The 26,114-nt window shown below is 40.7% G+C and overlaps 1 protein-coding gene across 7 annotated transcripts in view; it reads left to right on the top strand.

The window, feature by feature from the left end:
- tex10 (testis expressed 10) overlaps positions 1 to 26,114 on the top strand; it is a 166,329-nt gene that overhangs the window by 28,384 nt on the left and 111,831 nt on the right. For 5 of the 7 annotated variants that reach the window (XR_013576180.1, XM_078538706.1, XM_078538708.1 and 2 more), the window contains 4 exons: positions 7,282 to 7,523; positions 8,250 to 8,388; positions 14,082 to 14,251; positions 20,748 to 20,925. Coding sequence is in view for 6 of the 7 variants with exons in the window: in XM_078538706.1 (XP_078394832.1) it covers positions 7,282 to 7,523; positions 8,250 to 8,388; positions 14,082 to 14,251; positions 20,748 to 20,925 (729 nt within the window). In the remaining variant the exon portion in view is untranslated. The remainder of the gene's footprint in view (positions 1 to 7,281; positions 7,524 to 8,249; positions 8,389 to 14,081; positions 14,252 to 20,747; positions 20,926 to 26,114) is intronic. The other 2 variants (XM_078538710.1, XM_078538711.1) reach the window with 2 other exon arrangements.

The raw sequence follows: 26,114 nt of genomic DNA, 5'->3' as shown, positions 1-26,114 counted from the left end.
GAGGGAGTTCCAGGATTTTAATCCAGTAACAGTGAAGGAACGGCAAGTATAGTTCCAGGTTGGTGTGTGGCTTGAAGGGAAACATCCAGGTGGTGGTGTTCCCAAGTATCTGCTGCCCTTGTCCATCTAGATGGTAGCCATCGTGGGTTTGAAAGGTGCTGTCTAAGGAGTCTTGATGAGTTCCTGCAGTGCATCTTGTGGATGGTGTACACTGCTGCCACAGTGTTTTGGTGGTGGAGGGAGTGAATATTTGTGGATGGGGTGCCAATTAAGCAGGCTGCTTTGTCCTTGATGGTGTCAAGCTTCGTGAGTGTTGTTGGAGCTGCACTCATCCAGGCAAGTGGAAAGTATTCCATCACACTCCTGATTTTGCCTTATAGATGGTGGACAGGCTTTGGGGTGTCAGGAGGTGAGTTGCTCGCCACAGGATTCCTAACCTCTGACTTGCTCTTGTAGCTACAGTATTTATATGGCTAATCCAGTTCTGTTTCTGGTCAGTGGTAACCCCCCCAGGATGTTGATAGTGTGGGATTCAGTAACGATAATGCCATTGAATGTCATGGGGCGATGATTAGATTCTCTCTTATAAGACCATAAGACATAGGAGCAGAAATTAGGCCATTCGGCCCATCGAGTCTGCTCTGCCATTCAATCATGGCTGATGACTTTCTCAGCCCCATTCTCCCGCCTTCTCCCCGTAACCTTTGATCCCCTTACCAATCAAGAACCTATCTATCTCGGTCTTAAATACACTCAATGACCTGGCCTCCACAGCCTTCTGTGGCAATGAATTCCATAGATTCACCACTCTCTGGCTAAAGAAGTTTCTCCTCATCTCTGTTCTAAAAGGTCTTCCCTTTTACTCTGAGGCTATGCCCTTGGGCCCTAGTCTCTCCTACTAATGGAAACATCTTCCCCACGTCCACTCTATCCAGGCCTTTCAGTATTCTGTAAGTATCAATCAGATCCCCCCTCATCCTCCTAAACTCCGTCGAGTATGGACCCAGAGTCCTCAAACGTTCCTCATATGTTAAGCCTTTCATTCCTGGGATCGTTCTCGTGAACCTCCTCTGGACCTTCTCAAGGGCCAGCACATCCTTCCTGAGATATGGGGCCCAAAATTGCTCTCAATATTCTAAATGTGGTCTGACCAGAGCCTTATAAAGCCTCAGCAGCACATCCCTGCTTTTATATTCTAGTCCTCTCAAAATAAATGCCAACATTGCATTTGCCATAACATCTCTTATTGGAGATGGCCATTACCTGGCAACTGTGTGGTGCAAATTTTACTTGCCACTTGTCAGCCCAAGCCTAGATATTGCCCAGGTCTTGCTGCATGTGAACATGGACTGCTTCAGTGTCTGAGGAGTCACAAATGATGCTGAACATTGTGCAGTCATCAGCGAACATCCCTATTTCTGACCTCATAATGGAAGGAGAGTCATTGATGAAGTAGCTGAAGATGGTTGGGCCTAGGACACTACCCTGACCAACTCTTGCAGTGATGTCCTGGAACAGAGATGATTTACCTCTTCTTTTGTGCTAGGTATGACTCCAACCAATGGAGAATTTTCCCCCTGATTTCTGTTGACTTTCGTTTTGCTACGGCTCCTTGATGCCGCACTCGGTCAGCATGATACAAGATTTTATTGTTCATCAGCATCAAATAAGATGGTGCTAGTAGAATCCCAAATCCACTTATGGGTCTGAATCTTAGCATTGAGTTCCTTCAAGTCAGGTATAACACCAATTTGATGCAGGGTGACACTGCCTTTGTTTTGCTCCAAAAATGTGTATGTGTTCATTCCCAACTTCTGATGAACACATTTGACTACTCCAGCATGACAGTTCCATTTTTCACTGCAATTTCGGAATGATTCCCAATTTTTGATGAATCATTTGTTTTAGATGTTTTAACTGGTATTACAGTACAACAATTGTAGGGATGTGAAGTCATCTCATAAATATGGTTATTAATCTTGGTCGTACAAATATGGACTATGGAAGAACATTTTGGGCTTTGTAACAACATTTGTGGGAGAACTTTGAGTTGGTGCCGTTTTAGAAGCAAGATGTTGTAAAGAGTTAAGACATGTTGGCTTAGATAGGTTTTCTTATGATCGATAATGATGTGTAAATAGCCCGAGTGTCAACAGTGGTTTCAAATTATGGATTATTATGCACCAGGAATTGAGCAAGAATTCCACCCTCATTCCACATGCGAGTCTTTTAAAACTGCCTGGAAGAGGGCTTGCATTCTACCATACTGTACAGAGTTCCAGAAATGCAGTTAGTGTTTCAATTCACCTTGTGAATCTTGATTTGGACTTTAAGAATAAGTTACTTCTTTGATTAAAAGTGCCATGCCACAAGGTCATAAAACCGTTTTTGCAACAAAGTTGACATCATGAACAGTGGCTGGATTAGTTATCCAGAGGCCCTGATTAATGCTCCAAGATATAGCAACTGGTGGAATTTAAATTTAATAAAATCTGGAATTAAAAGCTAGTCTCAGTAATGGTGACCATGAAACTACGGATTGTTAGAAAAACGCATCTGGTTCAAATTAGGGAAGCAGCTTAGCCATCCTTGCCCAGCCTGGCATCAGTCCCACAACCGTGATCAACTCTCAACTGCCCTCTGAAATGGCCTAGCAAGCACTCTGTTGTACCAAACCGCTACAGAAAAGTCAAAATCGAATAAAACTGGGTGGACCATACTGCATTGACCTAGGCATGGTAACTGACAACGGCACACCGTGCACAGTTGACCCTGTACAGCCTTCTTTATCAACTTCTGGGGATTTGTGCCAAAATTGGGGGAGTTGTCCCATAGACTAGTCGAGCAACTGTCTGACACAGTCATACTCACTGAATCATACCTTTGCAGCCAATTTCCTAGACTTCTTCCTCAGCCCTGGCAGGACAGACCTACCAGAGGTGACGGCACAGTGGTGTACAGTTGGGCGGAAGTTGCCCTGGGAGTCTTCAACATTGAATCCGGACCCCAAGAAGTTTTATGGCATTAGGTCAACCATCGGCAAGGAAACATCATGATGATGATCAACTACAACCCTTGCTTAGCTGCTGAATTCGTATTCCTCCATGTTGAACACCACTTGGAAGAAGTGTTGAGGGTAGCAAGAGCGCAGGTTATACTCTGGTTGGGGAACTTCAATGCCCATCACCAAGAGTGGCTAGATGGCACCACTACTGACCAAGCTGGCTGAGTCTTGAAGGACATATCTGTCAGCCTGGGACTGCAGCAGGTGGTGAGAGAACCAACAAGAGGGCAGAAAGTTATTTGACCTTGTCCTCCCCAATCTGCCTGTCGCAGATGCAACTGTCCATGATGGTATAGGTAGGAGTGACCACAGCACAGTCCTTGTAGGGACAAAGTTCTATCTTCATATTGAGAACACGCTCCATTGTGTTGTGTGGCCCATACCTCCATGCTAAGAGCTTGGCTAGGGGAGCGGCTAGTTCTGGGGCACAAGTCACGATAGTCAGGATGTTGATGGAACCAATAAGAGACAAAGACCTACTTGACCTTGGCCTCATGAATCTATCTGTTGCAAATCCAACTGTCCATGACAGTATTAATAGGAGTGAGCACTGCACAGTCCTTGTGGAGGTGAAGACCCACCTTCACAGTGAAAGATACTGTCCATGTGTTGGTGGCACTACCACTGTTCTAAATGAGAGAGATTCAGAACAGACCTAGCAACTTTACAGTGGGTATCCATGAGACACTGTGGGCCATCAGCAGAATTGTATTCAACCTCAATTGCTAACTTTATGGCCTGGCATATCCGTCATACTACCACTACCATCAAGCCAGAGGACCAACCCTGGTTTAATGAGGAATGCAGAAGACAGCATGCCAGGAAAATTACCAGGCATACATGGAAGTGAAGTGCTAGCTTGGGGAAGGTAAAACACAGGACTACATGTATGCCGAAAGCGGAAACAGCATGAAATAGATAGACCGAAGGGATCCCACAACCTACAAATTGGATCAAAGCTCTTCAGTCCTGCCGCATCCAGTCGTGAATGGTGGAGGGTGATTAAAAAAGTAACTGGAGGAGGAAGGTCCACAAATATCCCGATCTTCAATGATGGGACAGCCTAGCATGTCAGTACAAAAGCAAAGGCTGAAGGATTTCTAACTGTCCAACTAGAAGTGCTGAGTGGATGATCCATCTGGGCCTTCTTCTGGGGTCCCCAGCATCACAGATGGCAGTCTTCAGACAATTTGATTCACTCCACGTGATATGAAGGAACAGCTGAAGACAATTTGATTCACTCCACGTGATATGAAGGAACAGCTGAAGACAATGGATACAGAAAAGTCTATTTGCCCTGACAATATCCTGGTAGTAGTATTGAAGACATGCTCCAGAACTACCCGCACCCCTCGTCAAGCTGTCCTAATACAGCTACAACCCTGGCATTTACCGATTTTAATGTGGAAAATTGCCAAAGTACATTCTGTCCACAAAATGCAGGAAAACTCCAATATGACTGATTACCACCTCAAATCTACTCTCAATCGTCAAGTTAATGGAAGGTGTTGTCAACTGTGCTGCCAAGTGGCACTTAAAAAGCAACAGTCTGCTCACTGATACCTGATTTGGGTTCTGCCAGGGCCACTCGCTCCAGACTTTGTTGTCCATGTTTGGACAAAGGCAGTAACAGAGTTAAATTCAAGAGGTAATGCGAGAGGAATTGCCCTTGACATTAAGGTAGCATTTGACTGAGAATGGCATCATGGAGCTTTAGCAAAATTGAAGTTGAACTCTCCATTGCTTAGTCGTACCTAGCACAGAGGAAGATAGGTATGGTTGTTGGAGACCAACCATATCAGTCCCAGAAAATTGCTGCAGGAGTTCCTCAGTACAGCCCTCAACCCAGCCATTTTCAGCTATTTAAGCAATGACTGTTCCTTTACCATAGGTCAGAAGTGGGGATGTTTGATGATGATGATTGCACAATGCTCAGTACCGTTAGTGACTCCTCAGGTACTGAAGCAGTTTGTGTCCACATGCAGCAAGACCTGGATACCATTCGCACTTGGGCTCATAAGTGGGAAGTAACATTCACTCCACACAATGTGCCAGGCAACAACCATCCCCAACAAGAGAGAACCTAACCATCTCCCGATGACATTCAATGGCATTACCATCGCAGAAACTGAACTGGACTAGCCATATAAATATTGTGCTACAAGAGCAGTTCAGAGGCCAGGAATTCTGAGGCGAGTAACTCACCTGACTCCCTGAAGCCTGCCCACTATCTGCAAGGTACAAGTCGGGAGTATGATGGAATCCTTTCCACTTGCCTGCATGAGTGCAGCCCCAACAACATTTAAGAGCTTGACACCATCCAGGATCAAGTGGCTCGATTGGCACCCCAACATCTTACAAATTCACTTCCTCCACATCCGGTGCACAGTGACAGCAGTGTGAATCATATACAAGAAAGACTGCAGCAACTTGCCAAGTTTTCTTCGACAGCACCTTCCAAACACGTGCTGTGTGCCATCTAAAAGAAGGGCAGCAGACGATTGGGAACACCACCACCTGCAAATTCCTCACCAAGCCACACCATCCTGACTTGGGGCAATAACTCCCTTCCTTCACTGTCACTGGGTCAAGAACCTGGAACTCCCATCCGTAAAGCACAGTGTGTGTCCCATCACGAGATGAACTGCAGTAGTTCAAGAAGGCACCTTACCACCACCGCTTCGAGGACAATTAGGGATGGACAATAAATTCTGGCCTTCCCAGTGATGCTCACATGTAATGAATGAGTTTAAAAAAAAAAATCTGTAATCATGGAATTCACCTTGACCGTAAGACGTAGGAGCAAAAGTAGGCCATTCGGCCCATGAGACTCTGCCACTCAGTGAGATCATGGCTGACCTGATAATCCACAATTCCACTTTCCTGCCTTTTCCCCATAACACTTGATTCCCTTACTGATTAAAAATCTGTGTATCTCAGCCTTGAATATACTTTATGACCTAGCCTCTACCGCCCTCTGTAATAAAGAATTCCACAGATTGACTACCCTCCGAGAAGAAATTCCTTCTCATCTGTTTTAAATGAGCACCCCCTTCCTCTGAGATTATGCCGTCTGGTCCTACACTCTCCCACAAGGGGAAACAACCCCTCAGCATCTACCCTGTCAAGCCCCCTAAGAATCTTATATGTTTCAATAAGGCTGCCTCATTCTTCTAAACTCAAATGAGTACAGTCCCAACCTACTCAACCTCTCCTCAAAAGAAAATCCCTCCACCCCTGGGATCAACCCAGTGAACCTTCTCAGGACTGCCTCCAATGCCAGTATCTCTTTCCTTAGATATGGGGACCAAAACTGTTCACAATATTCTAGGTGTGGTCTAACTAGTGGCTTGTATAATTTTAGCAAGACTTCCTTATTTTTATACTCTGTTCCCTTTGAAATAAAGGCTAACATTCTATTTGCCTTCCCTGTTACCTGTTGAACATGTACGTTAGCTTTTTGGGATTCATGCACGAGGACACCCAAATCCCTCTGTGCTGCAGCCTTCTGCAGTCTTTCTCCATTTAAATAATATTCAGTTCCTCTATTCTTCCTTCCGTAGTTCATAACCTCACATTTTCCCACATTACATTCCATTTGCCAAGTTTTTGCCCACTCACGTAACCAGTCTCATCCCTCTGTAGACTCCTTTTGTCATCCTCACCACTTGCCTTCCCACCTATTTTTGTGTCACCCGCAAACTCAATGTGGATAAGAACTGTACTCATAGAATGCTATTTTCTATTTGAGGAGTAGTCATAATTTCTATTGAGATTATACCACCTAGATTTTCATAAAACAAGAAAAATAAAAGTACACTGTTTCTACAAGGGTGAAGTTTACCCAATTGCATCAACCTAGGGAGTACAATTTTACTTGCATAACCCTATTCCTGTCAAACCCAAGCAGTATAATGAACTATGATCAATGATTCTTTCAGTAAACTTTTCTGTTTTTAAAATGTCATTTTTAAGACCGCCCTTTTTTAAATTGAATTTAAGTATGACAACTTTTGATAGTAATTGACGATTAGTTTGCTATCAAAAGATTAGCACCATCTGATAAATATCTGAGTGGGTTTTCTTCAAAACAATTAATTTGACAGCTGGAAGATGTGTAAATAAATTTTAGTTTGTCTTTTTATTTTTGTCTAGTTCTACATTGTTAAGTATGTATCAGGAGAAAGTCATGTTATATTTTCATCATTTATTTTCAGGGATAAACAAGCAGCGGCATTCATGAACAGTGCAGACCATCCTCTTGCATTGAATCTTGCTTTGTGTCAGGTCATGGTGTCACTTACCAATGCTTTAACTGTCCATCTGGATACTGACTGGTTAGAGCAAATTCGAAAATTTGTCACAGAAAGCTTGTCAGATGGCAGGAAGTTGACCTCTCAGCAACTGAATGGGATGCTGATGTTGGTGTGGAGACTTGTACTTGTACAGTGCAACAGAGGTGAGATGAAATAGTAAACAGGATGGCTGGTGCAAAATTCAGCAGTTAATAAGAGAGTTGATAAAATCTTGCAATGAATGCTTATGAATTAGGGACAGGTGACACACTGGCATAGGCACATCTTCCATAAACCAAGTTTGGTCCCTGAGAACTTTTAGAACTTTTATTTACTTTTATTACAGTTTCAAAAATAATGAGGTCCTGTATGTTTATTTGTTGCTAGTTTGATACTTGAAGTTATTATAATTTATTTAGCATTCTGAGATTTTCTGCATGAATATATTATCAGAAGCATTTTTAAGCATTCAAAATATATCTGAGGAGAAATATTAAGAAAGGGAAAGTGTTTTTTAAATTATTCTCCAGTTTCCTTGTCTCCCATATGGACATTGGGTTACCTTGCCCAGGTGACAATCCTTCATGTGCAAACATAGACCGGTATTGGCAAGATATTTAGCTCTGTGGGCATCACACGGAGCTTCATGCTTTCCTCACTGCACATCATATAGTTGCGCACATCCTTGGTAGGAGTCATTGGATCGTTGAGGGTGGACCAGGCTGTTTTTTTTTTCTCATTAAGCCTCTGACCCAGGATCACTGAGACCATTTGCCGTGCTTACTGTCAAATTGGCTGAAATAAATGAATGTCGTAGTGGTTATATCTTGAGAGAGTTGGGACTTTATTAGAACTTGCTTATTTTCTCACTTATTTTTATTTGTTTTCAGGTTCCACAGAGGAATTGCTGAGGGCAGTTTATGCACAGTACCAGCAGCAGGGTCTTTCCCTTTCAGTTCGCACTATGTTGCTTAATTTCTTTAGTGGACTTTATCTGAGAGAGAAAACATCCAACCTTCAGATTGCTAGGTAATATGCTGTGATCAAGAAAGAAGTTTTTATCTCTTAACTCTCCCCGCACCCAGTTTATTATTTGATTTCTCAGACTACACACATTCTATCCAACACAGAGAATGCTTGCTTCCAGTTCTGCAGCATTTCTGGCTTGAGGGTATAATTGCGGCATGACGAGTTTATTTAGGCAGTTTTTTTAAAATGTGGACATAGAAATTTTAAATTGAAATATGAAAATAAGAACAGAATGCATTGTTTACAATGGGACTGCTATTACATCTACGGATCCTGGCCCAATTATTCCCCACTCTAAAGATATGTTGCCTGAAGACAACACTTGATCTTGACTCCCCACGTGCAACACTAACTAACATTAATAGAAATTTGCTATGTGGATCCTGTACCCCATGGAAACTTCATCAAATAATTTTCCCACATTTCAGTTGGCAAGCGGCACTCTAATGGGAATTTCAAGGTGAGGGATGTCACACCTTGCCTGTTGCATTGTACTGTTATGAACGGTGTTCATTTCCACCTTCTCTCCAGAAAGCACTCTATACTTTCCCAAAATTATAGTCTGCCACTTTTTTTCTTGGTAACTAAAATTTCTACACCCAAAATATGGGCTGCAGCAACAAATTCAATAGATTACATAATTCAGAAGAACATGATAAGATTTATCTAATGAATTGTCTTTTATCTCTTTTGATGGTCTTTATCAAAATTTTTACTTTAATACCTCAATTTCTTACAAATGTACAGGTTTGAATTTGATGATTTTTGCCCAGAGCTGTGATGGTAGCTGAATTCCAATTGGGTAGTTGAGCATGGTGTAACAATTCAGTTAGGGACCATTATCATCAATTTAACCAACAGAACTATACAACAAGATTTCACATTTTTAAACAACGAACTTTTGTTTCATGTAAAAAAAAAATGAAAACAAAGCAAGCACTATTAACTTAACAATATGTTATTTAAGTATGTATGTTATGCATTCAGGTTTACTTCTTACCTCCCCCTAAGAATTTACTTAGAAGACACATCAATCCGAAAGTTATTTATTTCTTTAGGGACCATCCATGAGCATTCACAGTTCTCTGGAGACTCTCCAGGTCCAGCTGTTCTCACATGTAAAACTTTAATTTACCATCTCTTGACTGTAGATGCCTCAGTCCCTTGTTCTGGTTACTTTTTCAATACTTCCAAGCTTATATGCTGGTTGCTTTATTTGCCACAAGACTCTGAGAGGACCACTGTAGAATTTTCCACTCATTTCAAATTAGGCAATCTTCCAGCTTCTGTTCCCTCACAAAATTCAAACCGAGATTAAGCCTCATCCGCATTTCACACGGTGAATGTTGAAGTCAGTTTCTTTTTACTCTGTTTACTGTGCGGCCCTGTCTAACTGTCATTTACTTTGGCTATCTTCTCTCTGCACACACCTGTTCCAAGCTGCAACTACTACTTGGATGGCTCTGTGTCCCTTTATTATAGCCTCAACTAGTTTCAGTCTGCCCAGAAGTTTTGGTTTCCAAATCTCAGGTTCAGTTTTTGTTCCCTTAGAAATGGTTAGGGTCAGTTTCCTTTGTGTTTCCCTTTTCAGTTTCTGTTTTCAGTTAGGTCGTGCATTGTTTAAGTTTCTCCACCTGTTGTTTTATGGTTTTATCTCTTGTATTCTGACCTTTTTAAGTGTAATAACCTCCCAGTTTGTTTATGTTGCATTTATCCAATTTTCTACAGTTAAAAGTTTAATTCTTAAAATTATATTCCAAAACGTATATTCTAAAACATGAACCATGAATTAGATATTCGCTACAATATACAATGTGACTTCTTTTGGTTAGCCTCTAGCAGTCGTTTTTAAAATTATTTAAAGAAAAGATGGAAAAATTTTAAAAGCTTCACTTAGATAAAGATTTTACATTGAGTGATTTTTAAATAGCGCCTATGTATGTCTGAATTGGGAGAGTAGAGAGATAAAGACAATGTACAGATAACAACCCTTTTACTGCTTTTGTTTTGTGTTCTATAAATTCAGTTTGTTTTTCCTCATTTTTCCTTGAACTTTGAAATAAATAGCATCTAATTGTTACTTGATTAACTTGTATTTGTTAACATCTAGAAAGTGGAAAATGATGAACGGAAAGCTAAATGTTAGACAGCTAGGCTATCTAGTATTTTTCCCTATTCTGAAGTTATCTTCCACTTGTCAACCCACATGTAGATATTGTTCAAATCCTGTTGTAGGTTGCCATGTTCTGCATCTTTGGTGGATTTGTGAATAGGGTTGGTTTAGGGCTGACTTGGTCTGGCAAAACCAAACTTTGTGTCAGTTAGTGGGTATTGCTTGATGGCACTATTGAACACTTTAAGCACTTTGCTGATGAATGGATGTAGGCTGTTGCAGATGCATCGGTCCATGACAGTATTGGTAGGAGTGACCACTGCACAGCCCTTGTGGAGATCAAGTCCTGTCTTTAGATTGAGGATACCCTCCATCATGTTGTTTGGTACGAGCACTGTGCTAAATGGGCTAGATTTTGAACAGATCTAGCAATTCAAGACTGGGTATCCATAAGGCGCTGTGGGCCATCAGCAGTAGCAGAATTGCATACAACCACAATTTGTAACCTCATGGCCTGGCATATCCCCCCTCTACCTTTACTATCAAGCTAGGGGATCAACCCTAGTTCAATGAAGAGTGCAGGAGGGCATGCCAGTAGCAACACCATGCATACCTAAAAATGAGATGTCAACCCAGTGAAGCCACAGCACAGGACTACTTGCATGCCAAACAGCTTAAGCAGCATGCAATATGCAGAGCTAAGCGATCTCGCAACCAAAGGATCAGATCTAAGCTCTGCAGTCCTGCCACATCCAGCCATGAATGGTGGTGGACAATTAAATAACTTGCTGGAGGAGGCGGCTCCTCAAATATCCCCATCCTCAATGATGGGGGAGCCCAACACATCAGTGCAAAAGATAAAGCTGAACATTTGCAACAATCTTCAGCCAGAAGTGCTGAGTGGATGATCCATTTCTGCCTCCTCTGGAGGTCCCCAGCATCACAGATGCCAGTTTTCAGCCCGTTCAATTCATTCCATGCGATATTAAGAAATGGCTGAAGGCACTGGATACTGTGAAGGCTTTGGGCCTGACAATATTCAGGCAATAGTACTGAAGACCTGTGTGCCAGAACTTGCTGCGCCCCTAGACCAGCTGTTCCAATACAGCTACAACACTGGCATCTACCTGGCTATGCGGAAAATTGCCCAGGTATGCCCTGTGCCCAAAAAGCAGGACAAATCCAACCTAGCCAATTATCGCCCTGTCAATCTATTCTTCATCAGTAAAGTAATGGAAGGGTTCATCAGCAGTGCTCTCAAGTGACACTTGCTTAGCAACAACCTGCTCACTGACGCTTAGTTTGGGTTCCGTCAGGGTCACAGCTCCTGATCTCATCACAGCCTTGCTTTAAACGCGGACAAAAGAGCTGAGCTGCAGAAGTGAGGTGAGAGTGACTGCTGTTGACATCAGTGCAGAATTTGACTGCGAGTGGCATCAGGGAGCCCTAGCAAAACTCGAGTCAATGGGAATGCAGGGGAAAGCTCTCTGCTGGTTGGAGCCATACCTAGCACAAAGTAAGATGGTTCTGGTTGTTTTAGGTCAATCATCTCAGTTCTGGGACATCACTGCAGGAGTTCCTCAGGGTAGTGCCCACAGCCCAAACATCTTCAGCTGCTTCATTAATGACCTTCCATCATAAGGCCAGACGTGGAGATGTTCCCTGATGATTGCAGTGTTCATCATTTGCAACTCCTCAGACACTGAAACAGTCCATGTCCAAATGCAGCAACACCTGGACAATATCCAGACTTGGGCTGACAAGTGGCAAGTAACATTTGTGCCACACAAGTACCAGACAATGACCACCTCCAACAAGAGAGAATTGAACTATTGCCTCTTGACATTCAATGGCATTACCATCATTGAATCCCCCACCATCAACATCCTGGGGGCTACCGTTTACCAGAAACTGAACTGCACTAGTTGTATAAATACTGTGGCTACAAGAGCAAGTCAGGCTAGGAATCCTGCAGCAAGTAATTCACCTCCTGACTCCCCAAAGCTTGTCTGCCACCTGCAAGGCATAAGTCGGGCGTATGATGCAATACTCTCCAATTGCCTGGATGAGTACAGCTCCCACTAAACTCAAGAAGCTCTGCACCATCTAGGACAAAGCAGCCCAATTGATTGGCACACCGCCCTCAACCATTCACTGCCTCCACCACTAACGCACAGTGGCAGCAGTGTGTACTATATACAGGATGCACTACAGTAACTCGCCAAGACCCCAGGCAGGACCTTCCATGGCCACTACCATCTTTAAGGACAAGAACAGCCGATGCACGGGAACACCACCACCTGGAAGTTTCTCTCCAAGTCCGTCACCATCCTGATTTGGAAATATACCGCTGTTCCTTCACTGTTGCTGGGTCAAAATCCTGGAACTCCGTCCCTAACAGCACTCTGGGTGTACCTACACCACATGGACTGCAGCGGTTCAAGAAGGCAGCTCACTGCCACCTTCTGATGGGCAATAAATGCTGGCCTAGCCAGTGACGTCCATATCCCATGAATGAATATAAAAAATAGCTGGTATGGTGGTAATTGACTGGATTAGATTTCCCATGCATTTATTTTAAATTATTTATGGCTGCGCTCTAATATCTTGGCTTGAGAGTAGCTAGTTCTTCATATTTGGGTGTTGTCAGGGCCCCCATAGTTGTGTTCGGCCTTCTGTTCTTACCCATCTTACTCAGCCACTTCTTATAATCAATTTGTGAGACCTACATTAGCTGGACACTGGCATCTATGACAATGGAATCATCAGGAAGAAGTATCATCCATTTGGCATTTTTCCTCTAAATACACTTGCTGACACATTAGACTTGCACCTTGCGCTCAAGTACTAAGTTCTGCCACGGCTGAACCTCCTCTTCAGTTAGCTGCTTGATTTGACCACAGCCTTTCTCGGCTGTATATGATAAGGTGACATTGGTTTGCTGTGATCCATTGATTGTGGGATTACTTAGTTCTGTTAATGGGATGTTGCTTTTGATATTTATTGTGCAGGTTGCATAATGCTGTAGCTTTAGTAACATTAAATGCAAATGTAACTTTATGGGCAAGTAGATGAGTGCATTCGTATGTACATTCTTAGAATGTGGAACTAGGCTTCTACTGGGTATTGACTGGTGCTCAGAGATTTTTCTGGAAAAGCAATATCTATTGATGCAGATATGTTGACTAGGATCCCTGGCTGTGCTCTCCCTCTTCATAATCCGTCTGTTTATGCAGGTTGGTTGGAACGGCACAGGAGCACTGGAAATGTTTTTAAAAATGTATTTGGTGTAACTCCTTACTATTTGTGGTACTGAGTAGAGTTGCATGCTTCAATGATGTGAGTTTTAATGGATTTCACATTTGAAATAAAAGGTGGCTGATGTGAAAATCGTATGAATGCCTGCTGACCCGTTGATGGAAAGTTTGATAATGCATAATCTTCAGTTCCATGGTTCTGAAGACTCATGTTTTGGGCATGTACTTTACAGCATTTCTGTAAGAACACCCATAACCATTGTTTATTAACTGATGGTTTGTTTTCTCTTGACTGCTGATGTGCTTTTTCTATTGTTGGACAGAAGCAAAGTGCTGTCTCGTTGGCTAGCTGGGCTGCCATTACAGCTGGCTCAGCTTGGTTCAAGGAATCCACTTCTCTCAGCACAACTTATTGATGTGATACATGTGGCAGCTGCCCGTTCAAACAAAGAGCTACTTCAGAGCCTTCAGAGTAACGTGTACAGGTTGTATGGTAAGGCTGCTTTTTGGTGCTTACTATTTTTCATCACTTTATTTACAAGATCATAGGAACTAGAAGCAGGCGTGGGCACATTCAGTCCATAGGGCCCACTCCACACCATTCGTTAAGGTTATGGTTGATATGATTGTGGCCTTAACTCTATTTTCCTGCCTGTCCACCTTAACCCTGAACCCCCCTTGTCATTCAAAAATATGTCTAATTCAGCCTTGAATATATTAAATGACCCAGCCTCTACTGCTGTCTGTGGCAGAGAATTCCAAACATTAATGACCCTCTGAAAGAAGAAATTCCTCCTCATCTCTGTCTTAACAAGGAGACATCTTATTTTTAAACTGAGTCCCTGGTTCTCGATTCCCCTACGAGAGGAAACACCCTCCCAGCATCTATCCTGTCAAGCCCCTTCAGAATCTTATATGTTAGATCACACCTCGTTCTTTTAAACTCCAGTGAGTATAGGCCCAACCTGCTCAATATTTCCTCCTAAAACACCCCTTCATCCCAGAAATCAGCCTGGTGAACCTTCTCTGAACTGCTTCCATTGCAAGTATATCCCTCCTTAAATAGGAGATCAAAATTGTACCCCCCCCACCAAACAACCTTACAATAAAGGTAAAATTCCATCTGCCTCACTAATTACTTGCTGTACCTACATGCTAAGTTTATTGATCAATGCACAAGAAGACAGAGATCCCTCTGTACTGCAGCATTCTGCAGTCTCTCCATTTATAGAAGATATGCTTTTCTATTTTTCCTGCCAAAATTAACTTTCCCACATTATACTCCATTTGCCAATTTTTTGCCCATCCACTGAACCTTCTATGTACGTTTGCAGACTCTTTGTATCCTTCTCACAATTTGCTTTCCTGCATACCTTTGTATCATCAGCAAATGATTGCAGGAAGAATAGAGGAGAAGCGTGTTATCTAAATGGTGAGAGATTGCAGAGCTCTGAGGTGTAGAGGGATCTGGGTGTCCTAGTACATGAATCACAAAAGGCTAGTATGCAACTACAGCAAGTAATTAGGAAAGCTAATAGAATGTTATCATTTATTGCGAGGGGAATTGAATACAAAAGTAGGGAGGTTATACTTCAGTTGTACAGGGCACTTGTGAGACTACATTTTGAAGTACAGTGTACAACATTGGTCTCCTTATTTAAGGAAGGATATAAATGCGTTGGAAGCACTTCAGAGAAGGTTTACCAGACTAATACCTGGAATGAGTGGGTTGTCTTATGGGGAAAGGTTGGACAGACTAGGCTTGTATCCACTGGAGTTTAGAAGAGTAAGAGGTGACTTGATTGAAAAGTATAAGGTCCTGAATGATGTGGAGAGGATGTTTCCACTTGTGGAAGAATCTAGAACTAGTGGTCAGTGTTTAAAATTAGGGGGTCACCCATTTAAAACAGAGATGAGGCGAAATCTTTTCACTCAGAGGGTCGTGAGTCTTTGGAACTCTCCCTGTAAAGGTGGCGGAAGCAGAGTCTTTGAATATTTTTCAGGCAGAGGTGGATAGATTCTTGGTAAGCAAGAGGGTGATAGGTTAGCGGCGGTAGGTGGCATGCAGATTTCGAGTTACTATCAGATCAGTCATGATCTTTTTAAATGGTGGAGCAGACTCGAGAGGCTGAATGGCCTACTCCTCCTTGTTCATAAATTTGGCTACAATACAGTCTGTCCCTTCATTAAGATCATTAATGTAGATCATAAATATAGATCTTGAATAATTGAGGCTCCAACTATGTGCATTTTTGGTCTCCTTATCTGAGGAAGGATGTACTTGGTATAGAGGGAGTGCAGCGAAGGTTTACCTGATTGATTCCTGGAATGGCGGGACTGACATATGAGGAGAGATTGAGTCGATTAGGATTATATTCGCTGGAGTTCAGAAGAATGGCACTCCACTAGTTACAGTTTGCCAGCCTGAAAATGACCCATTCATCCTGACTCTCTTTCCTGTTAGCTCGCCAATCAGCTATCCATGCTAATATAGCACCAACACCATGAGCTTTTATCTTGTGTAGTAACCTTGTTTCTTTTTTTTTGACACCTTAACAGATGCCTTTTGGAAATCCTGATACACGAGTTTTACTGGTTCCTCTTTATCCATCCTGCTTTGTTACATTATCAAAGAATTCTAATAAATTAGTCAAACATTATTCCCTTTTCACAGAACCATGTTGATTCTGCCTGATTGTATTTTGATTTTCTAAATGTCCTCTGACTGCCTTCTTAATAATGGATTCTAGCATTTTCCCAGTGACAGATGTTAGGTTAACTGGCCTATGTCTCCTATGGCTTTCTGTCTTCTTCCTTTCTTGAATAGTGGTGTTACTTTTGGAGTTTTTGAATCTGCTGGGACCTTTCCAGAATCTAGGAAGTTTTGAAGATGACAACCAATGCATCCACTATTTCTGCAGCCATTTCATTTAAGACCCTCTGATGCAGGCTATCAGGTCCAGGGGAAACATAGAAACTAGGAACAGGAGTAGGCCATTCGGTCCTTCGAGCCTGCTCCACCATTCATTATGATCATGGCTGTTCATCCAACTCAATAGCCTGCTCCCGCTTTCTCCCCATATCCTTTGATCCCTTTCGCCCCAAGAGCTATATCTAACTCATCCTTGAAAGCATACAATGTTTTGGTCTCAACTACTTTCTGTGGTAACGAATTCCATAGGCTCACCACTCTCTGGGTGAAGAAATTTCTCCTCATCTCTGCCCTAAATGGTCTACCCCGTATCCTCACACTGTGACCCCTGGTTCTGGACTCCCCCACCATTGGGAACATCCTTCCTGCATCTACCCTGTCTAGTTCTGTTAGAATTTTATAGGTTTCTATGAGATCCCCCCTCATTCTTCTGAACTCCAGCGAATATAATTCTAATCGACTCAATCTCTCCTCATATGTCAGTCCCGCCATCCCAGGAATCAGTCGGGTAAACCTTCGTTGCACTCCCTCTATACCAAGTACATCCTTCCTCAGATAAGGAGACCAAAACTGCACACAATATTCCAGGTGTGGTCTCACAAGGCCCTGTACAATTTCAGCAAGACATCCCTGTTCCTGTACTCAAATCCTCTGGCTATGAAGGCCAACATACCATTTGCCTTCTTTACTGCCTGCTGCACCTGCATGCTTACCTTTAGCAACTGGTGTACAAGGACACCCAGGTCTCGTTGCACATTCCCCTCTCTTGATTTATAGCCATTCAGATAATAATCTGCCTTCCTGTTTTTGCTACCAAAATGGATAACCTCACATTTATCCACATTATACTGCATCTGCCATGCATTTGCCCGCTCACTCACTCAGCTTGTCCAAATCACACTGAAGCATCCCTGCATCCTCCTCACAGCTCACCCTTCCATTTAGCTTTGTGTCACCCTTTTAAGCCTTTAGTCCAATTTGTTACAAAGTACTTTTCCTTTAGTGATCGTTATTGTTTTACGTTCCTCCCCACCCCTACACCTCCTTTGCCCCCTCATTTTCTTGGAATACTTTGTGTCTTCTACTGTAAAGACAGGTACAAAATACTCATTCCTTATTTCCCATTATTAATTCCCTAATCTCGCCCTCTAAGGGGCCAATGCTTACTTCAGCTACTCTCTTCCTTTTTAGAAACATAGAAGCTTTTACTGCATGTTTTTACATTTCTTGCTAGTTTTCTTTCACACTCCAATTTCTCCCTCTTTTTTTAGTCATCCTTTGCTGATTTCTAAAATTTTCCCAATTATACAGGCTACCACTAATCTTTGCAGCATTGTATGTCTCATCTTTCAATTTGATATCATGCTTATCTTCCTTAGTTAGCCACGGATGGTGCATCCTACTTGTAGCGTCTTTCTTTGAGTGGAATATATCTTTGCTGAGAGTTATGGAATAGCTCCTTAAATGGCTGCCACTCCTTCTCTCCCTGCTACTCCCTTGCTAAGAGCACTGTGGGTGTACCCACACCACATGGGCTGCCGCGGTTCAAGAAGGAAGTTCACCACCACCTTCTCAAGAGCAATTAGGGATGGGCGATAAATGCTGGCCTAGCAAGTGATGCCCACATGCCATGAATGAATAAAAAAAATCTTAGCTTTAAACCTATTTTTCAGTTCCACTGTACCCAACTGTGTTTTCATACCCTTGGGTATGTAATTGTCTTTGTTTAGGTTTCAGACAGTTTCAGACCCATATTTCTCACCCTCAGAATCTATCATGTTAAGATCACTCTTGCCTAGAGAATCATTTACTATGAGGTCATTGATTAATCCTGTCTCATTATACATTACCAGGTCTAAAATAGCCTGGTCCCAAGTTGGTTTCAGAACGTATCATTCGAAGAAACTGTTCTGAATATGCAATGATCTCATTCTCCAGGCTTCTTTTGCCAATTTGATTTATCCAATCTATATAAAGATTAAAATTTCCCACGATTATTGTTGTTCCTTCATTAGAAGCCCCCATTATTTCTTCTTTATACTCTGTCTTGCAGTGTAGCTACTGTTGGGGGCCTATGAATCACTCCTGCTAGTGACTTATTTCCTTCGTTATTTCTTAACTTAATCCAAACTGATTCTGCATTTTGACCCTCCGAATCAAGATCATTTTTCACTACTGTATTGATCTCATTCTTTATTAATAGAGCTACCCCACCTCCTTTTCCTTTCTCCCTGTCCTTTCTGAATGTCAAAAACCCTTGAATATTCAGGTGCCAGCCATGGTCACTTTGTAACTATGTCTGTGTAATGACTATTATACCATACTCGTTTATTTCTGTTTATGCTATCAATTCATTCAAGTTGTGTGCATTCAGACAAAGAGCCTTTAATTCTGTCTTGTACCATTTTTCCCTATACTGACCATATTTGTGGGTGTATGCATAGGTTTGTATAAGAGCCTTGAAGCTGTCGGACAGCTGCAAGGGCTGAGGGTCCTCCATTGCTATCTTTTGGTTTCCCATAGCTACCTCACTTGTAGTCACAACCTCCTGTGCCTGGCCACAGGTCGCATCTGAAGAACATAGCCAAAGGGGTGAGCCCCTCCTGGAACAAAGTGCAGAGGTAACTTTCCCCCTCCCTGCTGCATTGCAGTGCCTGAAGCTTCGACGTCATCTTTAAACTCTGAGCTGGCATTCGTCGAGCTGCAGACACACAGACGTGGTTGCCGTGGAACAGGTCCCACATGTTCCAGCTGCAACACATCACCTGCCTTCTTTATTGTTTTTAATCTAACTAATTACATTTCAAATTTGGAAATATCACTAAAGTGTTGTCTGTAGTAATATCAAGTACCTTTAATAGCTGAGCTATAAATTTAATGCAATATTTGTCTCTCCAGTACTTGTTTAAATTGCTGTCTGTGTTTAGAAGGATAAAATCTTAACTAAGCAACAATCACTTGATTAAAACCTCAGACACTCAACAGCTTATGGAGGCTGAAAAGAATATAAAACGAAGCACCATCTTTCTCCATCTGCACCAAATTAACATTTGTCAGACTAAATTAAGTGCAATGAACAATAAGTAAATTTAATTACAGCGGCAACAAAATATCTTAATAGCTTTGTGTTTTAGTTTTATGCATTTGTGCTAAACAATTTCATTGTAAATGATCTGCATTTACAAACTCCATGTTTTTTAAACTTCAGTCAATTCCTTAGTTAATCTTGTTGGATGCTGACCAGCTGGCGTATTCATCTGAAATCAGGCGAGAATCACAGGTACTGCAGTAACAAATGTCAGGGTCAGCAGCCACTTAGTGCTGTAAAAATAATTTCGATAGGTTATTTAACTTATTTACTACAATCGATAAAAACACTGAAGAATCTGCAAATATTTTCACTGGTCAGAAAGCACTTCATTGAACAAGATTGTTTTCGGCCCACGAAAGTAATGATTCATCCTCGTGATGATTGAACATGCTAGGAATAGTGAACAGTTCAAAAATTACTTGTGGTTGATTGTACTTACTTCAGTGTTTCATCTGCCTTCATAAGTAATTTTTCAGCACCGGCATGTTCTGGTACTGAAGTAGCAGCAAATCAAATCCTGCGTCAGAAATAGTTGAGTAAGTCAATTAAAACCAGGTCTCAAGTTAGTATTACCTGGATTCTCAAACACCCCAGACAAGGAACACTTGAAAGTGCAGAATTGGATTTTTCTGATATTTTCATTTCCAAATGTGTTCCTTTTCGGATGTGAGAGAAATCAGTAAAACCATGGCCTAAGTCTTCATTTGGGTAATTCGCCATCTTTTGTAATGAATTGATTGCTTGGTGATGGGTAGCACTGAGGAAGCCAATAAAGTTTTTTTTTGTTAAATAAGTGGCCCAGGTTTTCTCCCTCATTCTTAAAGGTATCATTACTGGTATACTCATACTGGTTGTCACTTTAAAGATTATTGAGATCTTATGTTGTTTTGTTCATGTCTGAAACTAGATAGTGGTTTTAATATTGGCATATGTTGTCTTATTGATGTCATTGTAATTTTAACTTAGATCCACAAGATGGCACTCTGGTCCTTCTTCCAACTGGAATACAGCATTCTTTGGTGCAGCTTGTGTATTTCTTACCATTTATTTCATCAGAGTTATTGTCTTGCCTAAGTCGTTGCTGCACCATGGGAAGATTGTCCTCCAAACTAGCCATTAGTCTTATCCGGATACTACATACGAGGTAAGATTGTGAATTATTAAATTCTTAAAACTATTCCTTTTTTGGATTAAGTGAATGTCAATGCCCAGAAAGCAAATAATGCTCTTGTAGTACAAATTAATTGTTGCAATATTACTGAATATCCTGAAATGTTTTATCTTTGATATTCTAAAAGTAGCCCTATTTGCTGCTTGAAACAAGAACGTGGAGAAAACCAAATTAATAACTATTTTTCTAGTTTTTTTTTAAAGTCCTGGAAGATATTGTACCTAGAACAATATAGTGACCATAACATCATTAGATATGATAAAATTAGATGGAGAAGGAACAGTGAAAAGAAAACAAGGTACCTAACTGGAAAAAATAAATCTAAACAAATTAGCCCAGATAAATTAGGATTGGTAGATAAGATAGACTCAACAGTTGGAAGCTTTCAAACAGGAGATGGTTATGGTTCAGACTAGGCATATTCAACGTGACAAGTAAAGGGCGGTGCAGCAGAAAAAAAGAATAGAGAAATTAATGTGAGACTTGGAAAAAGGGACTGTCTAATGATACAAAAGCAAGCCAATAGAACGGAAGCAAAACGTGTTTTGCAAAAAGGTATAAAGAAAGACTGGAAAATAATGTAAAGGCAAGTAATCTAAGATTTTGGGAACACCTAACAAGTTAAAGAATAGTATGGCTGCTTAGAGATGAAAAAGGAAGTCTTTTGAATATACTTAATGAGTACTTCACTTTGATTTTTACAAAAGATTTTAATGATGGGAATAAAAATACTGAAATTTGGTGGAACTCAGTGGAAAGTATTCTAGAATGTTGAGAGAAGTAACAAATGAAATAGCACAGGCTCTGACCACAACCATCCTTCAATTAAAAGGTTGGCAGTGTTGCATAATTGTTCAAGAGGGACAAACCATATAGCTGAAGACCTTTCAACCTAACATCAGCGGAGGGTAAGCTTTTAAAGTCTCTTCATAAAGCATAAAATAAATAATCATTTAAAAAGGTATTGGTTAATTAAGGATGGCCAGGACCGATTTTTTTTTAAACGAAGTCTGTCTGGCAAATTTATTGGAGTTCTTTGAGGAAATAGAATGTACTGATAAAGGAAATGTAGTGGATGTTATGTATGGGTTTCCAAAAGGTGTTTGAGGTGCCCCGTAACAGATTTGTAAAAATTAAAACAGCTGGCATTAAAGAGAATATAAAAGCTTGGATAGAAAATTGGCTTAAGGACAAAGTAAGTTCGTGGTTAACGGATATTTTTTAGACTAAAGGGCTGTAAACAGTGGTATCCACTAGGGGCAATAATAAAACTAAAAAATGCTGGAAATACTCAGCAGGTCATGTAGCATCTGTGGACAGAAGCAGAGTTAACATTTTAGGTTGATGATGACCCTGCATAAGAACCTTCAGCCTGAAATGCTAATTTTGTTTCTTTAAAAGGTTGCAGGAGCTGTTGATAAAGCTGAAAAAAGGAACCAATTTATTTTTGGGTATAAAAGCAAAGATAGTGTTAAACCTGTTAAATTGTGTTCAATTTTGGGCACCCTAATTTATAAAGAACATCAAGATCATGGGAAGGATGCAGATGTTGATATCGGGGATGAAAGTTTCATTTATGATGAGAAACTTTGGCTCTCCACTAAAATGGAAAAGGTAAAAGATCAGATATAGGCTTTAGATCAGGTAAATTGAAAGAAAAATTTCAGTTGAGAAGGTAACTTGAGGGCATATATTTAGGATAATTGTTAAAAAGGAATAATGGGGGAGTTTAGAAGGCAGAATTTAATAACCTTTAAAAGGCAATTGTTTAATATTTGAACACATTATTTAAATGACAGAAAAAAAAAATTGAAGTTGAACTAAATGGATAGTTTTTCTCACATCTTGTGCAGGTATGATGGACTTAATGCTTCTCCTGTGCTGTCAAACTCTAAAATTCCCTTTGAATGTGTAGAATCAGAACTGAACTTGAATGTAATTTGAAACTTATTTTGATCTTGATCTGAAGAATATGCACAAAATGAGTTTGTTTTTTTAAAATTCTGATCATGATGTCATCCACATTTTTCTAATGTTGACAACTCTAAAGAAGTTATAGAAATGAAAGTGGTACAGAGGTTAGCTTCTTGATGCTGTGCATCTTTCTACACAATTTTTTCTTTTATTTGCTTATAGGATCAGTGGTGCTGGCAAGACCAATATTTGTTACCCACCCCTTATTGCCCTTGAGAAGGTGGTGGTGAGTCCCCTTCTTGAACCACTCCATTCCATATGGTTTAGCACACTCAAAAGGTAGTTCCAGGATTTTGCCCTACTAACAGTGAAGGAATGGTAATATAGTTGTAAAGTCAGAATGGTGCGTGGCTTGGGGGGAGCTTGCAGGTAGTGGTGTTCCATGTGTTTTCTGCCGTTGTTCCTTCTAGGTGGTAGACGTTGAAGGTTTGGAAGGTGCTGTTGAAGGAGGTTTGGCGAGTAACTGCTGTGCATCTTTATAGATGGTATACATTGCTACCACAGTGCACAGGTGGTGGAAGTAATTTGTTTAAGGTAGTGAATGGGGTACCAATTAAGCGGCTGTTTTGCCTTTGATGGTGTCGAGCTCCCTGAGTGTTATTGGAGCTGCACTCATTAAGGCAAATGGTGAGTATCTCACCACACTCCCAACTTGTGCCTTGCAGGTGGCGAATCGGCTTTGAGATACATGTTGCAGAGTTCCCAGTTTTTGACCTGCCCCTGTGGGCATTGTACTTTTTTGGCTGGTCCAGTTAATGAAGTCCAAAAATTTCACAATTTTAGGGTTATTCTAGACGATCAGCGGCGGTGAGATTGGAAATTGATGTCATACATGTGCCATTTGCCAAATTTTGCTGATACCATCTCTTCGTTATTAACTGATTACTTCTAGTGTAGAACAATACTGTTTCCACACAGGGCCTTCTGAAAATAGCTGTTTTACTGTGAATGATATAAACTGTTAAGAAACACTAAAACCTGCCAGGTAACAGTGTATATTTAAATGCTTTGAAATAAGTCTCTGTGCATTGTATATGTTGTATATAGATGAACCTGTAAATGTGAGCTGGGCTTATATAGAATCATGCAAGTTCCAAAGCAAAGTACCTCTTCAGCTGGAGCTGCCTACTCCAGCCTCATTTCCCTGTTCCTTCTCTCAGTCCTTATATTTTTTCTTTATCAAATACTTATTCAGTCCTATTTAAGTTATATAGTTTATGGCCTGAATGACATTTGTGATTGTTATTAGGACATAGAATATTTTATGTGAAGAAGATTGTTTTAATTTCTCCCTTTGTTCATTCTAGTAGTAATTCACTTGTTGCTTGCCCTTTGTTACCAATTCATTAACCAGTGGAAACAATTTTTCATTATTTATCTCTATAAAAGTTTCTGTAATATTGCAAACCTTCCCTGAATCTCCCATAGCCATCTCTGTTTCAGTGCAAAATGCTCCAGCTTTTCAAGTTGTTCTCCACAAGTATAACTAGTAATTCTTTATTAGTGTAATACACGTAACTTGTTTATAAAATCGCACCTTGTGTGTAAAAGATGTTTTAACTTGTGTTTTTTTGATTTATAATAGATAATCTATGGAGTACTGTACAAGTTTTTGTTTGATACAAAGCATATGAAAGGCTTGTGTCATACAGGAGGAAATTTTAGTTAAGGTTAAGGAATAAGTTCATTTAAAAAAAAATGTTGAGGGTTAGAATAATAATACCAGAGGTTGTGGGTTCAAATTCGTTTTTGTCAGTCATTAAAGATCATCTGTCTGGCTGCACAAATTTCTACAGTTTCTGTACCATTTTGAAGAACAACTGGCAAAACCTCTGGATGTGCCCCACTTCTCAAAGTGGCACTGATATCTGCTCCACAGTTTGTGGCCTTTGCACTTCTGCTTTACGAATGAGTGAAATGAATATAGCAACAGCAGTTACTTTCCCAAAAAAGGGAATTCTTGTCTGTCTTCAAAGGGAAGAATTTAAGGGGAGGCGGATGTGGGGATAAAAATGTTGTAAAATACAACAGTAGGAAATGCTTCTGATTTTACTTTAGCATCTAAATTATAATTAGATACTTGTGTCCTTTTAAACTAAGTAAACATTTGGTATATTTTTCAATTTACAAATGGATTTTTCAACTTGTTAATGATTTATTTGTTTATAATTCCTTGTGTGTTGACAAAGCAAGTATTTCTAGAAGTGTTGCTTTTACCATGTAAAGTTAAATCTATACAAAATATTGTATAAGCTACTGTTTGAAAATTGGAAAGATATTAATTACGAAGATAATACCCGGAATGAGAGACTTCAATTATCAGGAGGAATACAGAAATTGGAGATATTTTCCCTAAAACACAGCAGATTCAGAGGAGATCTGATAGAGCTTTTGAAATTGGAGGATTTTGATGAGGTAAATTGGGAATAAGTATTTCCACTGGGTTGTGAAGTCACTTGAGGGGTTAAATTAAACCAAAGAATGAAGAGAGAAATTAGGATGCTTTGCGTGCAGATTTTGTTAAACATGGTGTTAGCCCACTTGAAACAGCAGAGTTAATAAATAGCACAGAGCAAAACTTATCCTTTCCAAACATTTGTGTCTTCCCACCTCCCACTGCACCAGTTTAGCATTTTCTTTCTGTGCCTACCATTATCTATTCAGCCTATCTGAGTGACATTTCCTATCTGGCTCAAAATTGGTACAATGTTATGCCATGGGCCTGCATTCGCTAGGACATAAGTTGAAAAGATCAATGCTCGTTTCTGATAATCCATACAGCTAGAGGAGAATAGAGATTTAACTGCTATTAGTTTGGATGAGATTGCAAACCAGGTTAAAAAGATGAAATGACAATGCACCTTGCCACTCTATCACCCTTGTACAGAAATACTTTGTGATGCACAACAGTGACCCAGTTCTCTTCACTTGTCTGTGAGGGAAGTTATAGTACAATGTTTTCTGTTCATTGCTGAAAAGATGTTTTCGTCTTGCACTCATGAGGACAAAAACAAGCATGCCAAATTTCAAAGGATCACAACAAATTATACTACAGGAAAAAATGGTGCTGATTGATTGGCGAGTTGACTCTGGCCAAAATATTGCTATGGGGAAAGCAATGGGGCACTATATGCTCCCCAGGTTCCCTGGTAATTCAAATGCACAAGGCTTGAACATATTCCTTTTAC

This window comes from Cetorhinus maximus, chromosome 3, assembly GCF_964194155.1.
Source record: "Cetorhinus maximus chromosome 3, sCetMax3.hap1.1, whole genome shotgun sequence".
Classification (NCBI taxonomy): Eukaryota; Metazoa; Chordata; class Chondrichthyes; order Lamniformes; family Cetorhinidae; genus Cetorhinus; species Cetorhinus maximus.
The sequence above is the reverse complement of the archived record's forward strand: the minus strand, read 5'-3'. Positions and strand labels throughout refer to the sequence as shown.